Source organism: Hypanus sabinus, chromosome X2 (assembly GCF_030144855.1).
Source record: "Hypanus sabinus isolate sHypSab1 chromosome X2, sHypSab1.hap1, whole genome shotgun sequence".
Taxonomy (NCBI): domain Eukaryota; kingdom Metazoa; phylum Chordata; class Chondrichthyes; order Myliobatiformes; family Dasyatidae; genus Hypanus; species Hypanus sabinus.
Genome location: NC_082739.1, coordinates 4,742,605 through 4,759,964, shown reverse-complemented (window position 1 = coordinate 4,759,964; position 17,360 = coordinate 4,742,605). Strand labels below are relative to the sequence as shown.

General features: G+C 37.3%; 1 protein-coding gene across 6 annotated transcripts in view; it reads left to right on the top strand.

Moving 5' to 3' along the window:
* Positions 1–17,360, top strand: part of LOC132385093 (centrosomal protein of 164 kDa-like) — a 288,904-nt gene that overhangs the window by 49,228 nt on the left and 222,316 nt on the right. For 5 of the 6 annotated variants that reach the window (XM_059956825.1, XM_059956827.1, XM_059956826.1 and 2 more), the window contains exons 3-4: positions 809–920; positions 10,033–10,234. In XM_059956825.1, coding sequence (XP_059812808.1) covers positions 809–920; positions 10,033–10,234 — 314 coding nt within the window. Of the gene's footprint in view, positions 1–808; positions 921–10,028; positions 10,235–17,360 lie in introns of those variants that run through there. The other variant, XM_059956828.1, reaches the window with a different exon arrangement.

Sequence of the window (17,360 nt, the reverse complement as noted above, 5' to 3'; positions counted from 1 at the left end):
AGAAATTTCTTTAATCAGAGGGTAGTGAATTGACATGGCTGTAGAGGCCAGGTCATTGGGTATTTTTGAAAATGGAGGTTGATAGGTACTTGATTAGAAAGGGCATCAAAGGTTAGTGGGGAGAAGGCAGGAGAATAGAGTTCAGAGGGAAAATAAATCAGTCATGATCAAATGGTGAAGCAGACTCGATTAGCTGAATGGCCAAATTCTGCTCCTATGACTAACAGTCTGTGGTCTTGTATTTTTCAAAGCAAGTGACAATAAAAGCCTAAAACGTTAAAACCAGAGAAATTGCAGAAAAGCAATTAAATATATGTAGCTTAATTGAAATCAAAATATAAACTACTTCCCTTTTGGAGGCGTTACTCTCCAGTGAGGTGTAAATGGAACTGCTGAGCTTGCACTGGTTCAGTGCCCAGTTTTCCTCACATAAATGCTGAAAACATGAACAGTCACTCTTGTGCCATTGGGCTCCATGAACATTCATGTTGTGCAATTGGACCTCAGAAATGATTCAGTCTGGCCCTTGCTGCAAATAAAAACTTCAGTGTAATTAGCTTATTGCTTCAGATGAATAAATAATGAAAAAAAGGACATCCTGCTTGCATCAAATACCTACACTATTCCTATTGTCATGGGTTAGTTGGAGACCAGTGCGTTAATTCTGGACGTTATTCTGGGTCACTTTGGATACCTAATTACCATTGTATCTCATCAGAATTTAATGATATTGCAATAACTAGCATTGTGCCTCTCTTTATGCACAAAGAATGCAACCCTTTATCTGTAACTTTCTTTTCTTTTCCAGAAATCCAAGAATATGCCCGGGAGATAGGAATTGACCCTGACAATGAACCGGAATTAATGTGGTTAGCCAGGGAGGGCATTGTGGCACCTTTACCCCAGGAGTGGAAACCTTGGTAAGGTGGCAGTAGATTTTTACTTTTTGCAATATAATTTCAGTAATGATTCATATGAAGTTTGAATACTTTTGCTTTATTAGTCCTTGCTAACTTATAGGAAGGCATTAGAGCTGTGCAAGCAAGTATTCCAGCATCTGCAGTTGCTTTCCTTGGTATGGCCCAGTCTTAAGATCAATCTTCATTTATAGGCCACGACATCATCATTATTATTATTATTATTATTATTATAAATGTAGAACATTAACTTACCCATTCAGCCCAACAAGCCCATACTGCTGATGTGACCAATTAACCTACACATCTGTATGTCTTTAGACTGTGGGAAGAAACTGGAGGAAACCCATATACTTGCAGGAGCAATATACAAATTCCTGACAGGGCAGCAGTGAAATTGAACCCGGGTAGCTGGTATTGTAATAGCGTTATGTTAACTATTACGTTATCATGTTGCTCCTTTACCCTGTGTAGATCACTTGAATATTACTGAGAATAGGTTGTGAAGTTTGATTTGTATCCCTGTCAAGATTAAGGAGGTTGAGTTTGAGGTGTTAAAATAGCGAAGGAGCATATAAGGATCGATACATTCAAACCATCTGGGATGAAGATGCAGCTAGCCCATCAATAGTGATTACAAGATTGCAGAAGTGTAAATCCCTCTATTCAGCCACCACCTAACAGCTTACAGGTGTTGAGTCAATTGGAATTTACAAGATGGAGATCAATAGGTTTTAGTTGCAAAGATACAATTGCAAGTTAATTGAATTGAAGAACATACCAGCCATGTTCTGATTGAATAGCACACCAGATCCAAGGGTCTCACACCTGTTACTGTACAAGCATTACCCTTATTCACTCTTGTGAAACCATTATTTTAGTCTGCCATAGCTTATTCTTCCTTTATTTCCACTTACTCTGGTAACCTGTTGCATAAACTGCATGAAAAAGTTTTTCCTCGGGTCCCTTTTAAATCTTTCTCCTCTCACCCTAAATCCTCTCACCCCATGGATTTGGCCCTCATTTTTCAAGGAATAAAGACCTAACCTGGCCAACTTCTCCTTGTAGCTTAGACCCTCTACTCCTGGCAAAATCCTCACAAATCTTTTCTGCACCTTTTTCAGCTTACCCACATATTTTCTATAGTGGAATAACCAAAACTCTACACAATATTTCAAATGTGGCCTCACTAATGACTTGTACGACTGCAGCATAATGTCCCAACTCATATACTCAGTGCCTTGTCTCTGAACACCAAAGAGTGTCCTAGCTTAATTAAACAGTATTCCAGATGAAAGAGGGTCATTGTGATTTAAAAATTTATCTTGTTCATCCAACATTAACTTTGCTGTTCTATTAAAAATTATTGGATGCAGTGAACTGTGCTGAAATCACAACTTGAATTTTGTTTCATGCTTTAAAGTAACTATTGTGGATCTCCAATTATTTTTATACTTTTTTTATTGGATCCTAACTAAAGTTTGCAACTTGCAAAATTGCACAAAGACAGCTCCATTGAAAATAAAAAAGGAGAGCTGCAGGGAAAGGAGAGACAACCAAGTGAAAATGGTGCAACAGTAAGAATTTGACAGTGTTTCCAAATTGGGTGTGAATGCACTTTGTATTTGACTGAAGAAAAAACAAAGTTCTATGGACCTATTTTATAATGTCTATATTTTAACAAGTTAATTTAAAAAATGCATATTACCTGGAAAAAAAAAAGGTGAACCAAATGTTAGCGGCCCTGGGTTCGCTTGGCAGAAAAATATAAACAGCTGCTGTGTGATGATTAAATGCCAGGAAGCACACAGGAGCAATTTATTCTTTTGAACAATTTGGGCTACCAACATTTATTGCTTAATTATGGGATTCTGTGCAGAGAAGGCAGTGTTTGTTTAATCATAACTGCACCATTTCAAAGTTGAGTGGAGTCTACATAAAAACAGTTTTAATAAGGTCATATTCTACTTAAAGAATATTTTATGTAGAATGTGGTAGTTTTATAGTAATGAATTGATCTTCAGTGACAATCCATTAAAGTTTGATCTATAATTTAAATTTCATTTGTGAATTAACTTTGCAAAATTGTTGTATTTCAATTAAACTAAATTTTTAATGAATTATCATTAAAGATGCATTTCTCCATCATCCTTTGTCAGGGAACAGCAACAAACTGGTTGACCAGTCAATCTATAGTCATGGTGCTTCTCTTTGTTGTGCTGGCTCTCAGCATTTTTTTTCAATGGGCTAATGTTCAGATGAAGACACTCCCAATGGAAAACTGGTACTCAGAAGCAAGTGCGAACAGAGTTACACATTTCAGCTTTTGGTCTCTCCGTTTTTCTTTATGTGGAGTTCATCTTACTATCAAGCAATACCTTTCACTGCAGAAATATGTACCACTTTTTCCCCCTTTTCAGTAGTTATTATCTTTGTAGCAGCTAGTCCTGAAGAAGGGTTTTGGCTGGAAATGTTGGCTGTTTCATCCTTTCCATAGATGCTACCTAATCTTCTGAGATCAAAGTTTCAAGGGTTCATTTATTATCAATGCATGTGTCCATTTACAACTCTGAAATTTGTCTTCTCCAGATAGCTACGAAACAAAGAAAGACATGCAAGTCATTCAGAGAGAAACATCAAGTCCACCCCACCCCTGCACAAAAAAGAACAGCAACCCTCAAACCCCCCCACACAAAATGGAAAACGAACATCAACCCCTAAAAACAACCCTTCCCCTGCACAAAAAAACTGACAGAACGCAAGAGAACATCAACACTCAAACACCCTCCCCCTGCACAATAAAACAGAAAAGGAATGGGTGATAAAAACACAGAATATAACAACCATAAGTCTGAAAAAGTCCACAGTGCAGAAATGCAATAGTCCAATCCATCAGTGCAGAACCATAATACCAACCTCCAATATCACCGACATTCATCGAAAGAGAGGGACACCACATGAGGCAGAGAAACCTACCCACCTGTCACAGCAAGGCGCACAGCGATTGGCTGCTCACAGACTCCTTCTCGGCAGTGTTCAGAAGGAAGGCAGTCGGTGATGAACTCTCACTCGCCTTCCACATTCACCTTGACGTCTCAATCTTCCTTGATGCTTTAATTGAAAAATGGAGTCAAACATTGGCTCGCGCCTTGTCTCGAAGTTTCCTCATATTGAGGCCGTCTAAGTACATGCTCACTTCCCAGAATCTTCTCAGAGATAGCTGGATCACTCAATTGATCTCCAAACTATAAATCACAGGCTCTAACAGACCTTGAAACACATTTAAGGTGAAAAACAGACATAAAGGAAGCAAAAAAAAAGAGTAAAAAATGTTATTTTCATGAACTATCCAGATGTCAACCCGAGGGAGCGTTGTATGCTGGCATTATCTTCACCAGAGTTCCTCCAGCATTCTGTGTGTGTTCCTCTAGATTTCCAGTGTCTGCAAAATCCCTTGTGTTATTATGTCTGTGTTGACCTTTGAAGCAATTCTTGTAACTCTGAAGGCTTTATATCCTCTTTTACCTTTGCCTCATTCATCTTTGACTCTAGAATTTTGTTTTTACTTAGAATCTAGCAATTATAGGTGGAATAGCCATTACTTATACTAATTGCATTCATTATTACAGCTCTTCTCTTTTCAGGAATTAACTTGATTTTGTCTGGTCCTTCATTAAATCCCCCAGTTCCATTATATGAATCTGAGGGAATTATACCTGTTTTATGTACATATTAAGGTACCCTTTAGATCCTTCCTAAAATGATATTCCCAGAACTAAATATTCTGAATGACATCATCTAACAGGTTATCGACAATTTGTATTTAATCACTTCCTTTAACATTTGCAGAACACCCCATACTTCTGAGGTACACTTTTAAAGCAATTTGATATTGATCTTGAGTTATTGGTGCAGATGACCAAAAGATTGTTCAGTTGAGTGAGTTTTGAGAGTATCATGAAATAGACAAGAGATTTAAGGATGAAAATACAGGTTTCCCCTGCTATTCGAAGGTACAGCGTTCCTGTGAAACCATTTGTAAGCCAAAATGTCGTAAAGTGAAGAAGCAGTTATCATTAATTTATATGGGAAAATTTTTGAGCATTCCCAGACCCAAAAAATAACCTACTAAATCAAACCAAATAATACATAAAACCTAAAATAACACTAACATGTAGTAAAAGCAGGAACGATATGATAAATGAAGCCTATATAAAGTAGAAATATTGTATGTCCAGTGTAGTTTCACTTATCAAAATCAGGAAGACAGCAAGCCAAAATCGATTTGGAGAAAAAAAATTGGTACCTACACACCTATGCATGTACGTGTGTACTCACGTACACGCATGCGCACACAACTGCCTGCACAAGGCTTCATGGTCATGGTAGTCTTTCTCGGGGTAAACACACATATAAAGCGGGCGTCTTTTTCTTGTAAAAGCAAAAATCCTCTTTGGTTAGTGAAAACAGGTACTAATGTAGGTCCTTAGTAACAGCGAGCTGTCGTAAAGCGAACGTTCAACGTACGGGGACCACCTGTATAGATGGGACAGGCCTAGGAGAGTTAAAGAGAAATGTAAAGAAGGTAGAAAACATGGATATACATTCAGTGGCTACTTTATTCGGAACTTCCTGTACCCAATAAAGTGGTCACCAATTATATGTTCATGGTCTGCTGCTGGTAGCCCATGCACTTCAAGATTTGATGTGTTGTGTATACAGACATGCTCTTTTGCACACCACTGTTGTAACTCATGGTTATTTGAGTTACTGTCGCCTTCCTGTCAGCTTGAACCAGTTTGGCCGTTCTCTTCTGACCTCTCTCATTAACGAGGCTTGTTTGTTCACAGAACTGCTGCTCCCTGGATATATTTGTTTTTCATATAATTCGCTTTAAACTCTAGAAAATCCCAGAAGTCTTTAGTTTCTGAGATACTCAAACCACCCTGTCTGGCACCAACAATCACATTTCTTCCACATTCTGAACAACAGCTGAACTTCTTGAGCATGTCTGCACGCTTTGTACATTGAGTTGCTGCTACATGATTAGCTGATTAGATATTTGCATTAACAAGCGGGTGTACGGGTGTACCAAAAAAAAGTGGCCACTCAGTGCAGAAGTAGATATTCATTTCTCTAATTATACTGTATTTTATTAAAATAAAACCAGGAAAAGCACCAAAAGCATAAACAACTGCATTCAGCTGAGTCTTATCCTTTCAGTTTTAGTGATCTACACTAATCCTATTTCACTGTACTTATCCTCATGTCGTCTTAGGCTGTTCCTTTCAAATGCACATTGATTAGTTTCCCACTACACATCTTCCAAATAGTTGTATTGCTTTTATATTCGGCTACTGTAGCTGAAAGTCAAAATCTTTTCAGGCTTATTCACTTTCCTATATGCAATCACCTTCCAGTCTGAATATCCGGAGCTCCCAATCAATCTGTTTCCTTTATTAAGAAGTTTCTCATTTTCTATGTCTTTCTGCCTGTCTTTTAAACCCTCTATCCCCTCCCCATCTGGCTACATCTGCCCATCATTCCTCTCTTACCCAATTCCATTTTTCACCTATCAGCCCCCATTCCATCCCTTGCTCTCATCTCTTTGTAATTGACTATCCTACTTCTCTTCTCTAGGTTCTAATGCTGGGTCCTAACCTGAAATGTTAACCATTGGGCTTCAAGCAGTTTTTTTTGCTCCAGTTTTTAGCATCTGCAGTCACCAATCATATGGTCATCTGCATAAAATCTTTGTCCTAGAACCTGAAAATGTGGCTGATTTGATTGTAATCTCAACTCTTGCTTTCTTGTCTACCCATGGAAACCTTTCAGCTCCTTGATTATCAAGAGTTTTTAATTCTGCCTTAAAATATTCAAACGATCTTTCCTCTGTTCTTTGAGATAGAGTTCCAAAAATTCACAGCCTTCTACCCTCTCAGCAAAATAAAAGCCTCATCTCTAATTTAAACAGTAACCATTAGTTCCAGGCTTGTACAAACAGAAATTTCCTTTGTTCATCCATCCTCAGGATCAATCGATGAATTCAGGAACACTCTGCCCAGCTCCCTGTTCTCCATAAGGACCACAGTGGTTCAAGAAGCCAGCTCAAACCATGTCATTGGGGAAAATTAAAGGATATTAAATATTGATCCTGTCAGCAACACACTCAAATGAACAAAAAATAAATTGGTGATGTTACAGATTCAAGCAACAATAAATATATGAGTTAGGCAGGGGTTTTTATAACAAATAACACATTTATTAAACACTGAAAACAAACCCCCCCCAAAAGTAAACAAATCACTAACGTAACCGGAAATCAGCTGCTGTGCGGCAGCTTAAACAGTTCTTAAAGCAAGGAAGCTTAAACAGTTCTTAAAGCGATATTGCAAAAACAGTTCTTCAAAGTAGTATTGCAAAAGTTCAAAATGCTCAAAGTCCATTTAAGGGAGAGACATTTTAAAATGATTTAAATTCTCTTTCACGTCGTGTTGCTTCGGTTCCCAAATCAAACTTTTCCCACGAAGAATTTACGTAGATGGACAAATGAAACAGCTTAAAGGCACTGACCTTTCTTTTACAGAACTGTTCCCAAGCCTTTCTGCTATTTCACAGGAATTAACACGAGAACAGTCAACGAATTCCTTCCGAATGAGGATCAAACAAGGTCGAACCTGTTTCACCGTTGAAATCGATTCTCCTGGATCTTTTAACTCCCGAACTCTGATCTTCACTCTCCACTGATTCTCAACTAGCAGTGTTATAAAGAAACTGCTGGCAATGACCTTTTAAACTTTAGGCATTAAATAAAACTTCATCTTTCAACTAAACTGCGTCATAACATTAAATCACGCAGTGGCATGAAGTCAACATGGCAAATCCAGCCACAAACTGCCCCTCCTCACAGGGAGGGGTCCTCCTTTTATACCCTGTTTAAAAAAACCTGTCACATGACCTCTACTGGTGGGAAAATGACATCACTCCACCATCACAAGACCATTACCTCAAGTCCAGTATAGCTTCAACACCTGTCACGTCACGGGTACATAACAGTGATCAAGTTCCTTGTTCCTCACACTGAAGACTCCTTAAATGCTTTGGTTAGAAATTCACTCCTGTTTGATGATTCTAAAGCTTCCAAGTAGAACTGAATTTCATTGGCAGACCAGAGTGTGCTGCTGATTCTGTTCAACGCATTTGGTTTTGCTGATCGGGAATACATTTCTGGCATGTATGTTTGCCTCAGAAACTTTGGGTGTGTTATACTAGGTAGATCTCATGAAAGATGGGACAGCAGGGTAGCCTAATGGTTAGCACAGTAATTTACAGTACAGCCGACCTGGGTTCAGTTCCCACTGCTGGCTATAAGGAGTTTGTATGTTCTCCCTGTGACTGTGTGGGTTTCCTCCAGGTGCTCCAGTTTCCTCCCACAGTCCAAAGGCCTACCGGTTGATAGGTTAATTGGTCATTATAAATTGACCCATGATTAGGCTAGGATTAAATTGGAGATTGCTGGGTGGTACAGCTCAAAGTGCTGGAAGGGCCTTTTCTGTGCATATCTCAAAAAATAAATTAAACACGCTTTTAGTGACTTTTGCGTTAGACATGTATACTTGTTCAAGCGACTGGTCACTTGGTCATGTGAATGGTTTTGTCAACTTTTTTAAGGAAACAAAACCACATTAATATTTTATTTTTAGTTTGTCCTTCCTGTGTTTTACTAAGTTTTGCTTCTGTTGGTAAGACAGTAATTTACTTTAGATTCTTGTGTTCTTGATTGTTTCTTTTAACTGCAACTGTTTAAAGAAATATATGATGTAGACGTAATTTGTGTAGGAGAATAAGTGATTTGGATTTAATAATTGCAGTGATGTTTTGCTCTTTATCCTTCTGCAATATTTTTATCTGGATCATATATGTAATTTGAAATGAAAATCGGCAGTTCAAGGCATAACACTAATTCCATCTTCTCAAAGCTAATTTGTACAAAGGTTTTTACTTTAACTTTGGCCCAATAATAGGGGTAAAATCATTGTGAGGAAAAAATGCCTCTCTCTTACCCTCTCAGGACAAAACTGCTCTGGGTAATCTATAACAGTATCATTACTTTCACAGTTTCATTTTATTTATGTAGAAAAAAATTATCTTGTACCATTTCTGATTTAAGACATGGGACCAAAATTAGGGCATTCAATCCATTGAGTCTGCTCCACTATTCCATCATGGCTGATTTATTATCCCTTTCAACTCCATTTTCCTGCCTGCTCCCTGTAATCTTTGACACCCTGATTAATCAGGACCCTATCAACTTCCACTTTAAATATACCCAAATGACTCGGCCTTCACAGTCACCTGTGGGAACGAATTTCACAGATTAGCTATCCTCTAGCTAAAGAAATTCCTCTTCATCTCTATTCTTGAGGGACATCCCTGTATTCTGAGGCTATTCCCTCTGGTCCTAGACTCCCCCACTATAGGGAAGGTTTTATCTGTGATCTGCACAGCAACTGTATAGGACACTGCCAAATTCGAGTAGAGTATAATCAGTTTCACTTTTTTTAGCAAGTGTATATTGTTAACACCTCACTTCCCAGATCAATAATATGCTGACATATTGAAAACCTTTGGAAACCACTGTCAATATAGCATCAGGTTCAGACTCTGATCACAGCTTTCCCATATTTTCCCAATAAATCAATCTCTATTTTTAACATTAATTTCATTGTGCTACACCCTTTACAAAGTTCCATAGAGTTATGTTCTACAAAGCATGCAGAACACAATCAGACTTCCAAATACAAGCTTTGAAACCAAGCTTTGTCAGTAATAAACAGAAAATGTTGGAAAAACGCAGCAGGTCAGGTAAGATCTGTGAAGAGAGGAACGAAGTTAATTTCTGAAGTAAATAATCTTTTATCAGTTCTGAAGAAAGGTCATCAACCTGGAATATTAACGATCACTTTCACAGTACTTTGTTTTTGTACTTCTTTTTATCAGGGATTATCTGTACATTTTACAGTTGTGTAGGATCAGAAGTGAGATTTATATTGGGCTTTGGGATATGATTTGGAATGTATATTTTTAAAGGAGTGTTTTACTTTTCTCGAGGTAGTCAAGATGTCACGGGTGATGTCTATTACTTTAATTTTGTATCGGGCCAATCTACCTGGGACCATCCATGCGATGAGCAATACAGAAAGCTGGTTTCTATGGAACGTGAAAAGCAGCACGCTCTAGGTGGAAGCAAAAAGAAAGAAAAGAGAAAGAAGAAAGAGAAAAAAGGGAAAAAAGAGAAAGATGCACTTAAATCTGCAGTAAGTTTAATTCTTAAAGCAAAATCCAAAGCTATTAGAATCCTATATTTTGTCTTGATATTTTTTTCAAGCTTGCTTTTCATCTCTGAGGCACCAATTCTTTATGGATATCAGCTTAGTTCTGCTGGTTGTCTTCTTGAATAAATGCACACAGATTTCAAATTGAACAAGAGCAAGTTATTTACCAGGTTCTTATGTCATCCACCATTCAAGCTCATTGAGTCTTATTTTGGAATAGGATGGCTGCTGGTTGGTAATGCTTCATCCTTTCTTTCAGCTAGGTAAGAGCACACAGGCCAGTTGTAATCTGGCATTGATTGATGTGATGGGTAAATACCAACTGGGCAGATTATACTCTACTCTTTTATACTGTTCCTGTGTCCGTACATGAACCTTGTTGCTATGGCTTAGCTTCTTACTGAACAAGGTGACTGAGGAACCAGATATGTTCTTTCTTAAACAAAAGAAAATATGCAGATGCTGGAAATCCGAGCAACACACACAAAATGCTGGAGGAACTCAGCAGGCCAGGCAGCATCTATTCCCTGCCTGGCCTGCTGAGTTCCTCCAACATTTTGTGTGTGATGTTCTTAAGGTTCTTTTGATGTACCAAAGACTTGTTCAATTGCAATCTCACGTGTAGCAACACTATTTAAATTAATTACTTTATATCATAGTATAGCAATCCTTTTTGGCCTTTACTGTAACTCTTTGAACCACTGTTTTCAGTCCAAGCAGTATTCACAAGGATTTTAGGATTAAATAAAATGTTTAATTTCTGCAAGGAATACAGCACTGTGCAAACGTAGTAGGCACCCTAGCTATATACTGTATATATGCCTAAATCTTTTGCACAGTACTGTAAATTTAGTTAACATGTAAGTTCATCCCGATTTTAGTTTTATTGAAGAAATATTACAAAATATAAATGTTATCATACCATTTGGGAATAAATGTCTCTTGGCATTGGGAAAAAAAGGCATGTTGTGCCTTGTTGCATTTATTTTGCACATAATGTGTTAAATATTATCTTAGAATTTAAACTGGTGTTGAATTGTAAGTGTTTGAAAACAAGATTTTTTAAATGGAAGACTTGCATTCAGAAAAGAAAGCTGAAACGATGATTTATGAATAGGAAAATAAAAATCTCTTAGGAGCAGGGTTCTAACATTAGTGATATTAAAATGGTATGGGTAGTTTTTTTCTTTTTGTTTCACAGTTTCTCTGTTATATTGTGTACTTTTATAACTGTTGTATACTGTATAACTGTTATACAGTTTCTCTGTTTAATTGTGTACTTTTCAAATGCAAAACACATGTCTATCTTTTCTGCACTTAGTAAACTGGAACATTGAATGCTATTTTGTTATTTCAAATGGTTTCCACTTTCTTTGGGATTGCATATGCAAGCATGGTTGGTTCAGGTTCTGCAACAATATGGGAGGCAAGGCATACAACTAAGTAATTCCATGGAAAAGACCATAGTGTGGACATTGTAGTATTGATCCCAGATGTAGTATTGATCCCAGATGCATCAAATATTTTAAATGCCTCCTAGGTAGATTTCACATTGTCTTCAAGTTTTTTTAAATCTTTTGTTTAAGGAAGCCAGCTAGAAACCTGAATACTCCCTTTATTGCATCATAGCGAGCTCCACTTATGATCTACTTCATCACTTAACAAGTCTTGAGTGTTTACATAGTACTCAGAATGAAGATATGATGGCATCTTTGAAGTCAATGCAATTCAGTGAACATATAGCTGGCAGTTTCCTGAGTAATCTACCACCTCTGGAAAGAGAAAACAGTCATTGAAAAATATTCTAGGAAAAACTCCATCTTGTGGTTAAAGATTTAGAGCTAGTGATCAGCATAGGCTAGAAGAAGCCAGGGTAGCTGTTGAGGTTGGTAGATGCTGGAGTTTATCTGAATCCAATTTGGATAGACTGGGCTTAGGACAAATAAAGAACCAAGGAAACCAATAGAATCTAAAACTGCTGAGCTGCTACTGTCTGACAACAAAAGAATTTAATTTGCACTTGAGGAGCAGGTAATTGCATTCAATGACACAGAAAATAAGAAATGTCCAATTGAAAATCTTCAGGAAGGTAATTCAGTTGAGAATAATCAGCCAACTGATAAGATGCCACAAAGTAATATAGAAGAAAACTAGCTTGCTGCAAATTTGCCAGAGGAGTGCTGTGAAGGGTCTGTAGAAGTGCCAGTTTGTGATATAGACAATTTATTTTGCCTTTGTGCTTCTAATCAAATGATGTCACATGCTGCCTTTGAGAAGCAGAAAATTATGACAAAAGTGCAAACTCATCAATACAAATTTAATATGGTAATGTATGAGCCAAGCTAGATACCAAAGCCATAGAAAAATGAACAAAACATGGAACTATTTGAAAATGTGGGAGCAATAAATGTCTTTCTTAAACCATTTAGCCACTTTGTTGAATCTTTAACTGCAGGAAGACCTTATGATAAAGAAAACAACATTAAGAGAATAGTGGGCAATCTTAATATTTCTCAAACAAATGTCAGTGACATAGTTAGCAAAAAGGTTACTAAGTAAAGGATAGTGAACTCTCTTAACCAGATTAATGCTGTAAGTTATTCGAAGTCAAAGAAAGATAGGGAAGGTGTGTGATGTTCTCGAACAGAATGAAGACTTAAAGTCAGAAAATAATGTCTCATCAGCTACCATAGATGTTTATAAACTTCATATTGATCAAAGCTTGAACCATTTAGATAAAGGAACTGATTGCTCGCCCTCTTCATGTTCCTTACTAAATCAAAATCTTCTCACTGCTTACAACAACTGGTTGCAAAGTCCATCTGGCAAGAAATGCAAGGAATCATTCTATTTAGTGGACCAGAAATTTTACCAAGAAATACTCAAAAAGGTTAAAGCAAATGGAGAACTTAAAGCAGAATTTTCTAAAGATGCAGAGCAAATAACGAAAATGAGGAAAAGGCAAGCACCTAAGAAGCAAGCTGAAGATGTAGCTGATTGGTTTGATTTGTACATTTACAATGATGGGTGTCTTCCTATTCCTTTAACTACCACAAACTATGAAGAGGAAGTTATTAGAATAGGTCAAGGAGTACCGAGATCAAATGGATGACCTATATGAAACAATTAAGATCTTGGGATCTGAAGAGAGGTCCTTCCAGAGCCCTCAAGTTTGCCACCATCCTGAACATTTTGTCCAAGCATCAGCAGAGCAAGAAGAATCTGATAGGGATGCTGATCAAGTGGTGTGTAATAACACTAAATGGAATCTTAGAACTGAGAAGCAACACAAATGGGTAATGGAAAAGCAGAACAAACTAAATAAAATGGTTCCTGACTGAAAATAGTATAGAGTACAGATGGTGATAAGAGGGCGTACCGGAGTGCGAAGTACCAGTTAGTTGAGTGGTGCCGCAACAACAACCTTCTTCTCAACGTCAGTAAGACTAAATAGCTGATTTGTGGACTTCAGAAAGGGTAAGAAGAGGGAACACAAACCAATCCTCATAGAGGAATCAGAAGTGGAGAGAGTGGGCAATTTAAATTTCCTGGGTATGAATATCTGAGGACTTAACCTGGTTGCAATATATTGATGCAGCTATAAAGAAGGCAAGACAGCGGCTATATTTCATTTGGAGTTTGAGGAGATTTGGTTTGTCACCTAAAACACTCAAAAACTTGTACAGATGTACCAGAAGAGCATTCTGACTGGTTGCATCACCATCTGGTATGTATGGGGGGAGGGGAGTGCCTACTGCACAAGATTGAAGTAAGTTTTAGAAAGATGTAAAGTTAGTTAGCTCCAACATGGGTGCTAGCCTCAGCAGTATCCAAAACATCTTCAAGGAGCAGTGCCTCAGGAAGCCGGCATCCATCATTAAGGACCTCCACCATCCAGGACATGCCTGCTATCAGAATGGAGGTACAGAAGCCTAAAGGCACACACTCAGTGATTTAGAAGCAGCTTCTTCCCCTCTGCCATCTGATTTGTAAATAGATATTGAACCCATGAACACTAGTTCACTATTTCTTTACATTTCTGTTTTTCCACTACTTATTTTAACTTAACTATTTAATATACATGCATATAATTACTGCCATTCAGTTTTTTTGATATATTTATCATGTATTGCATTGTACAGCTGCTAAAAAGTTAATAAATTGCATGACATATGCCTGTGATAATAAACATGATTCTGAGATGTTGAATTATAAAGTAAGGTTTTCCTGCATATTAGGCAGCAGAGATGTATGCTGTGTATGGAAGTTCTTCACCATTTAATGTAGTTGGACATAATGAAACAAATGTATTTTGAAAAGCTATTAGCATGATTTTTCTTAAGGTTTCAGTAATGCAAAAGTGGGAATTTTAATTCTTATCATTGGTAGCATCAGCCTTACAGTTATGTGCATGGATTGCAAGCAGCTACAAACAGGAATGCAAGACCATGAAACTTTCCCAGGCATTTGATGAAATAATTCATTTTTCAATGAAATACACCTTTTTTATGCGTGTTTATTTACCTGAAGTGTGTTCTGATTCCAGACACTAATGAGCACATTGTTCCTGACTCAATACACTTGTGTTAGTTAATCTTTACTTCCTACTTTGCTTAATCTTCTCTGTTTTTTTTTTGTCCTTGGTGATATTAGGGCTCCATACTGACTTCTCAATATTTTATTTCAAATCCCGAACTCATTGGGTGACTAATTAACACTTTAAAACAAAACTGGAATTGAGCAATAGGATTTCCACATTAAATTTAAACTAAACCCAGTAATTTAGCAAAGGATCAGTCTAATACAGATTACTCAACATTAGAGCCATAAGCATTCTTATTTACCCTAGATTTTGGATGCCAGTAATCTGCAAATATGGTATTAAACAATCTTATTGATTTCCTTGAATATCTGTACTGCTGTGAAACTAGGTTGGTAGACCTTTTTTTGATCTTTGGCATAATAAATCTTCCAGGATATATTGGCTTTAAGAAATGTGACCACTGTTGTGTTGCCAACAGTGATTGCATTTCCTTTTTTGCCTCCATGCTAGCAAGCATTTGGATTATAAATGGAATTTTGTCAGGTCTTCTGTGATTTAACTTGGCAGTTCCATATATCAAAGCAAAACAGCCTAATTTAAGGAAACATTGTAAAGAACATGAAATTTTGGAGATTTTGAGCTTTCTGTGAGCTGAATTTATAAAATCAGAATAAGAATCAGATTTAATATTACCGGCATATGTTGTGAAATTTGCTGACTGTGCGGCAGCAGTACAATGCAACACATAAATATAGAAAGAAAATCTGAATTACAGTGTGTGTGTGTGTGTGTGTGTGTGTGAGATATCACACACACACCCCCACAAACCTACCTACCTTCAGGCTTCTGTACCTCTTCCTGATAGTAACAATGAGAAGAGGACGTGTCCTGGGTGATTGGGGGGGGGGTTGTTCTTAATGATGGACGTGGCCTTTCTGAGGCACCATTCCTTGAAGATCCCTTAGAAACTACAAAGGCTAATGCCAATGATGGAACTGACTTAAGTTTACCACTCACTGCAGCTTACTTCAATCCTGTGCAGTAGCTCCAGACCCTCTCCCACCCCACCATACCAGACGGTGATGCGGCCAGTTGATTTGTAGAAGTTTTTTAAGTATCGTATTCTCATTGCAGCCTGACACAAAGAATTCAGCTTTCCCTGCATTTCATTTTCATTGCAACTTAAATTGTGCAATAAACATTGAGGATATGAGCTCTACATTTTTAATTGCTGAATAAAATTTATATTATATTTTACTTTTTTAAAGAAGAATATTGACTCCAAACCAAATGAAGGGGTTTTATTCATTAGGAATGGAACCCTTTAGATACCAATTGACTGAGTTAAATGCTTCGAAAACCAAATATCTGTTTAAGCAATGTACCTTACTCCAAGCTCAGTGCAATGCTTTACACAAATATAATAATATTTCCATTCCCAGTGAGCTTTGTTTGGAGACCTGTCCTTGGAGGGCCAATTTAAGATGGTATATTACTCAAACTTCAATCTTAAACATTATTTCTGAATTATTGAAATAAGTTTTGAAAGAATTTGTTTGATGTTCACTAAAGAACAAAGAAAATCTTTTGAATAAGGTAACAGTTTGTTCCTCTGTCCTTTCTCATTGCTTTCACTTCACTCCATATTTCAAAGAATAAAAGCCTGCTACTGAAGATGAGAAAGCAGAACAGGTCTAAAGTGCCAAAAGCAATTCTACTAAACCAGAATTTTCAAATCCACATCAGGAATTGCTCACTTTTACAGTTGCTTTTTCTTTTAATGTATTTTTTCCTCTCTTTGCTACTAAAGCATTCACCTTAGGCACTGTGAGGAATTGATGTGAAATACCTCATTGATGCATACCATTCTTCACAATCACATTTGCTTTGTTTTGCATGATGTTGCTTTCTGACTGAACCAATATGAGCAGCATGCTGATTAGGGACTTTACATATGATTGACAACACAGAGCTTTATTACTCTCATTTGAAAATGTGACTTATTTTCTGTTTCATTTTTGAAAATTAATATTGTAATCAAGCAATAAAAATCAAATACCTGGGCAACGTCTGTGAACTCACAGTACTTGAAGAAACAATGGGTAAGCTAACATTTTGGGTGTAGACAGATCCAATCTTCAAATTCAAAATGTAAGTTCATTTGTTCTTCCTGCAAGCCAAGCATGACTGGCTATGTTTTGGGAGAAGATTAAGGTAACAGAAAGCAATCTACTGCTGATGGAACTCAGTGGGTGGAGCAGCATCTGTGGAGGCAAAGGGATGGTCGACGTTTTAGTCTTGGACCCTGCATCAGGACCAGATATCATTACTGCAGAGCTGCAATCCCAAACATGTAAGTAAAACTTAATGAGGGGTCTTGGTCCGAAATGTAAACTGTTTATTCCTTTCCATAGATGCTGAGTTCCACCAGCATTTATTGTGTTTCTCCTAAAGAAGGTTCTGGCCTGAAATATTGACTATTTCACTCCGCAGATGCTCCCTGACTCGCTGAATTCCTCATATAAATCTGTGTTTGTTCTTTGACCATCATTTGCCTCCACAGAT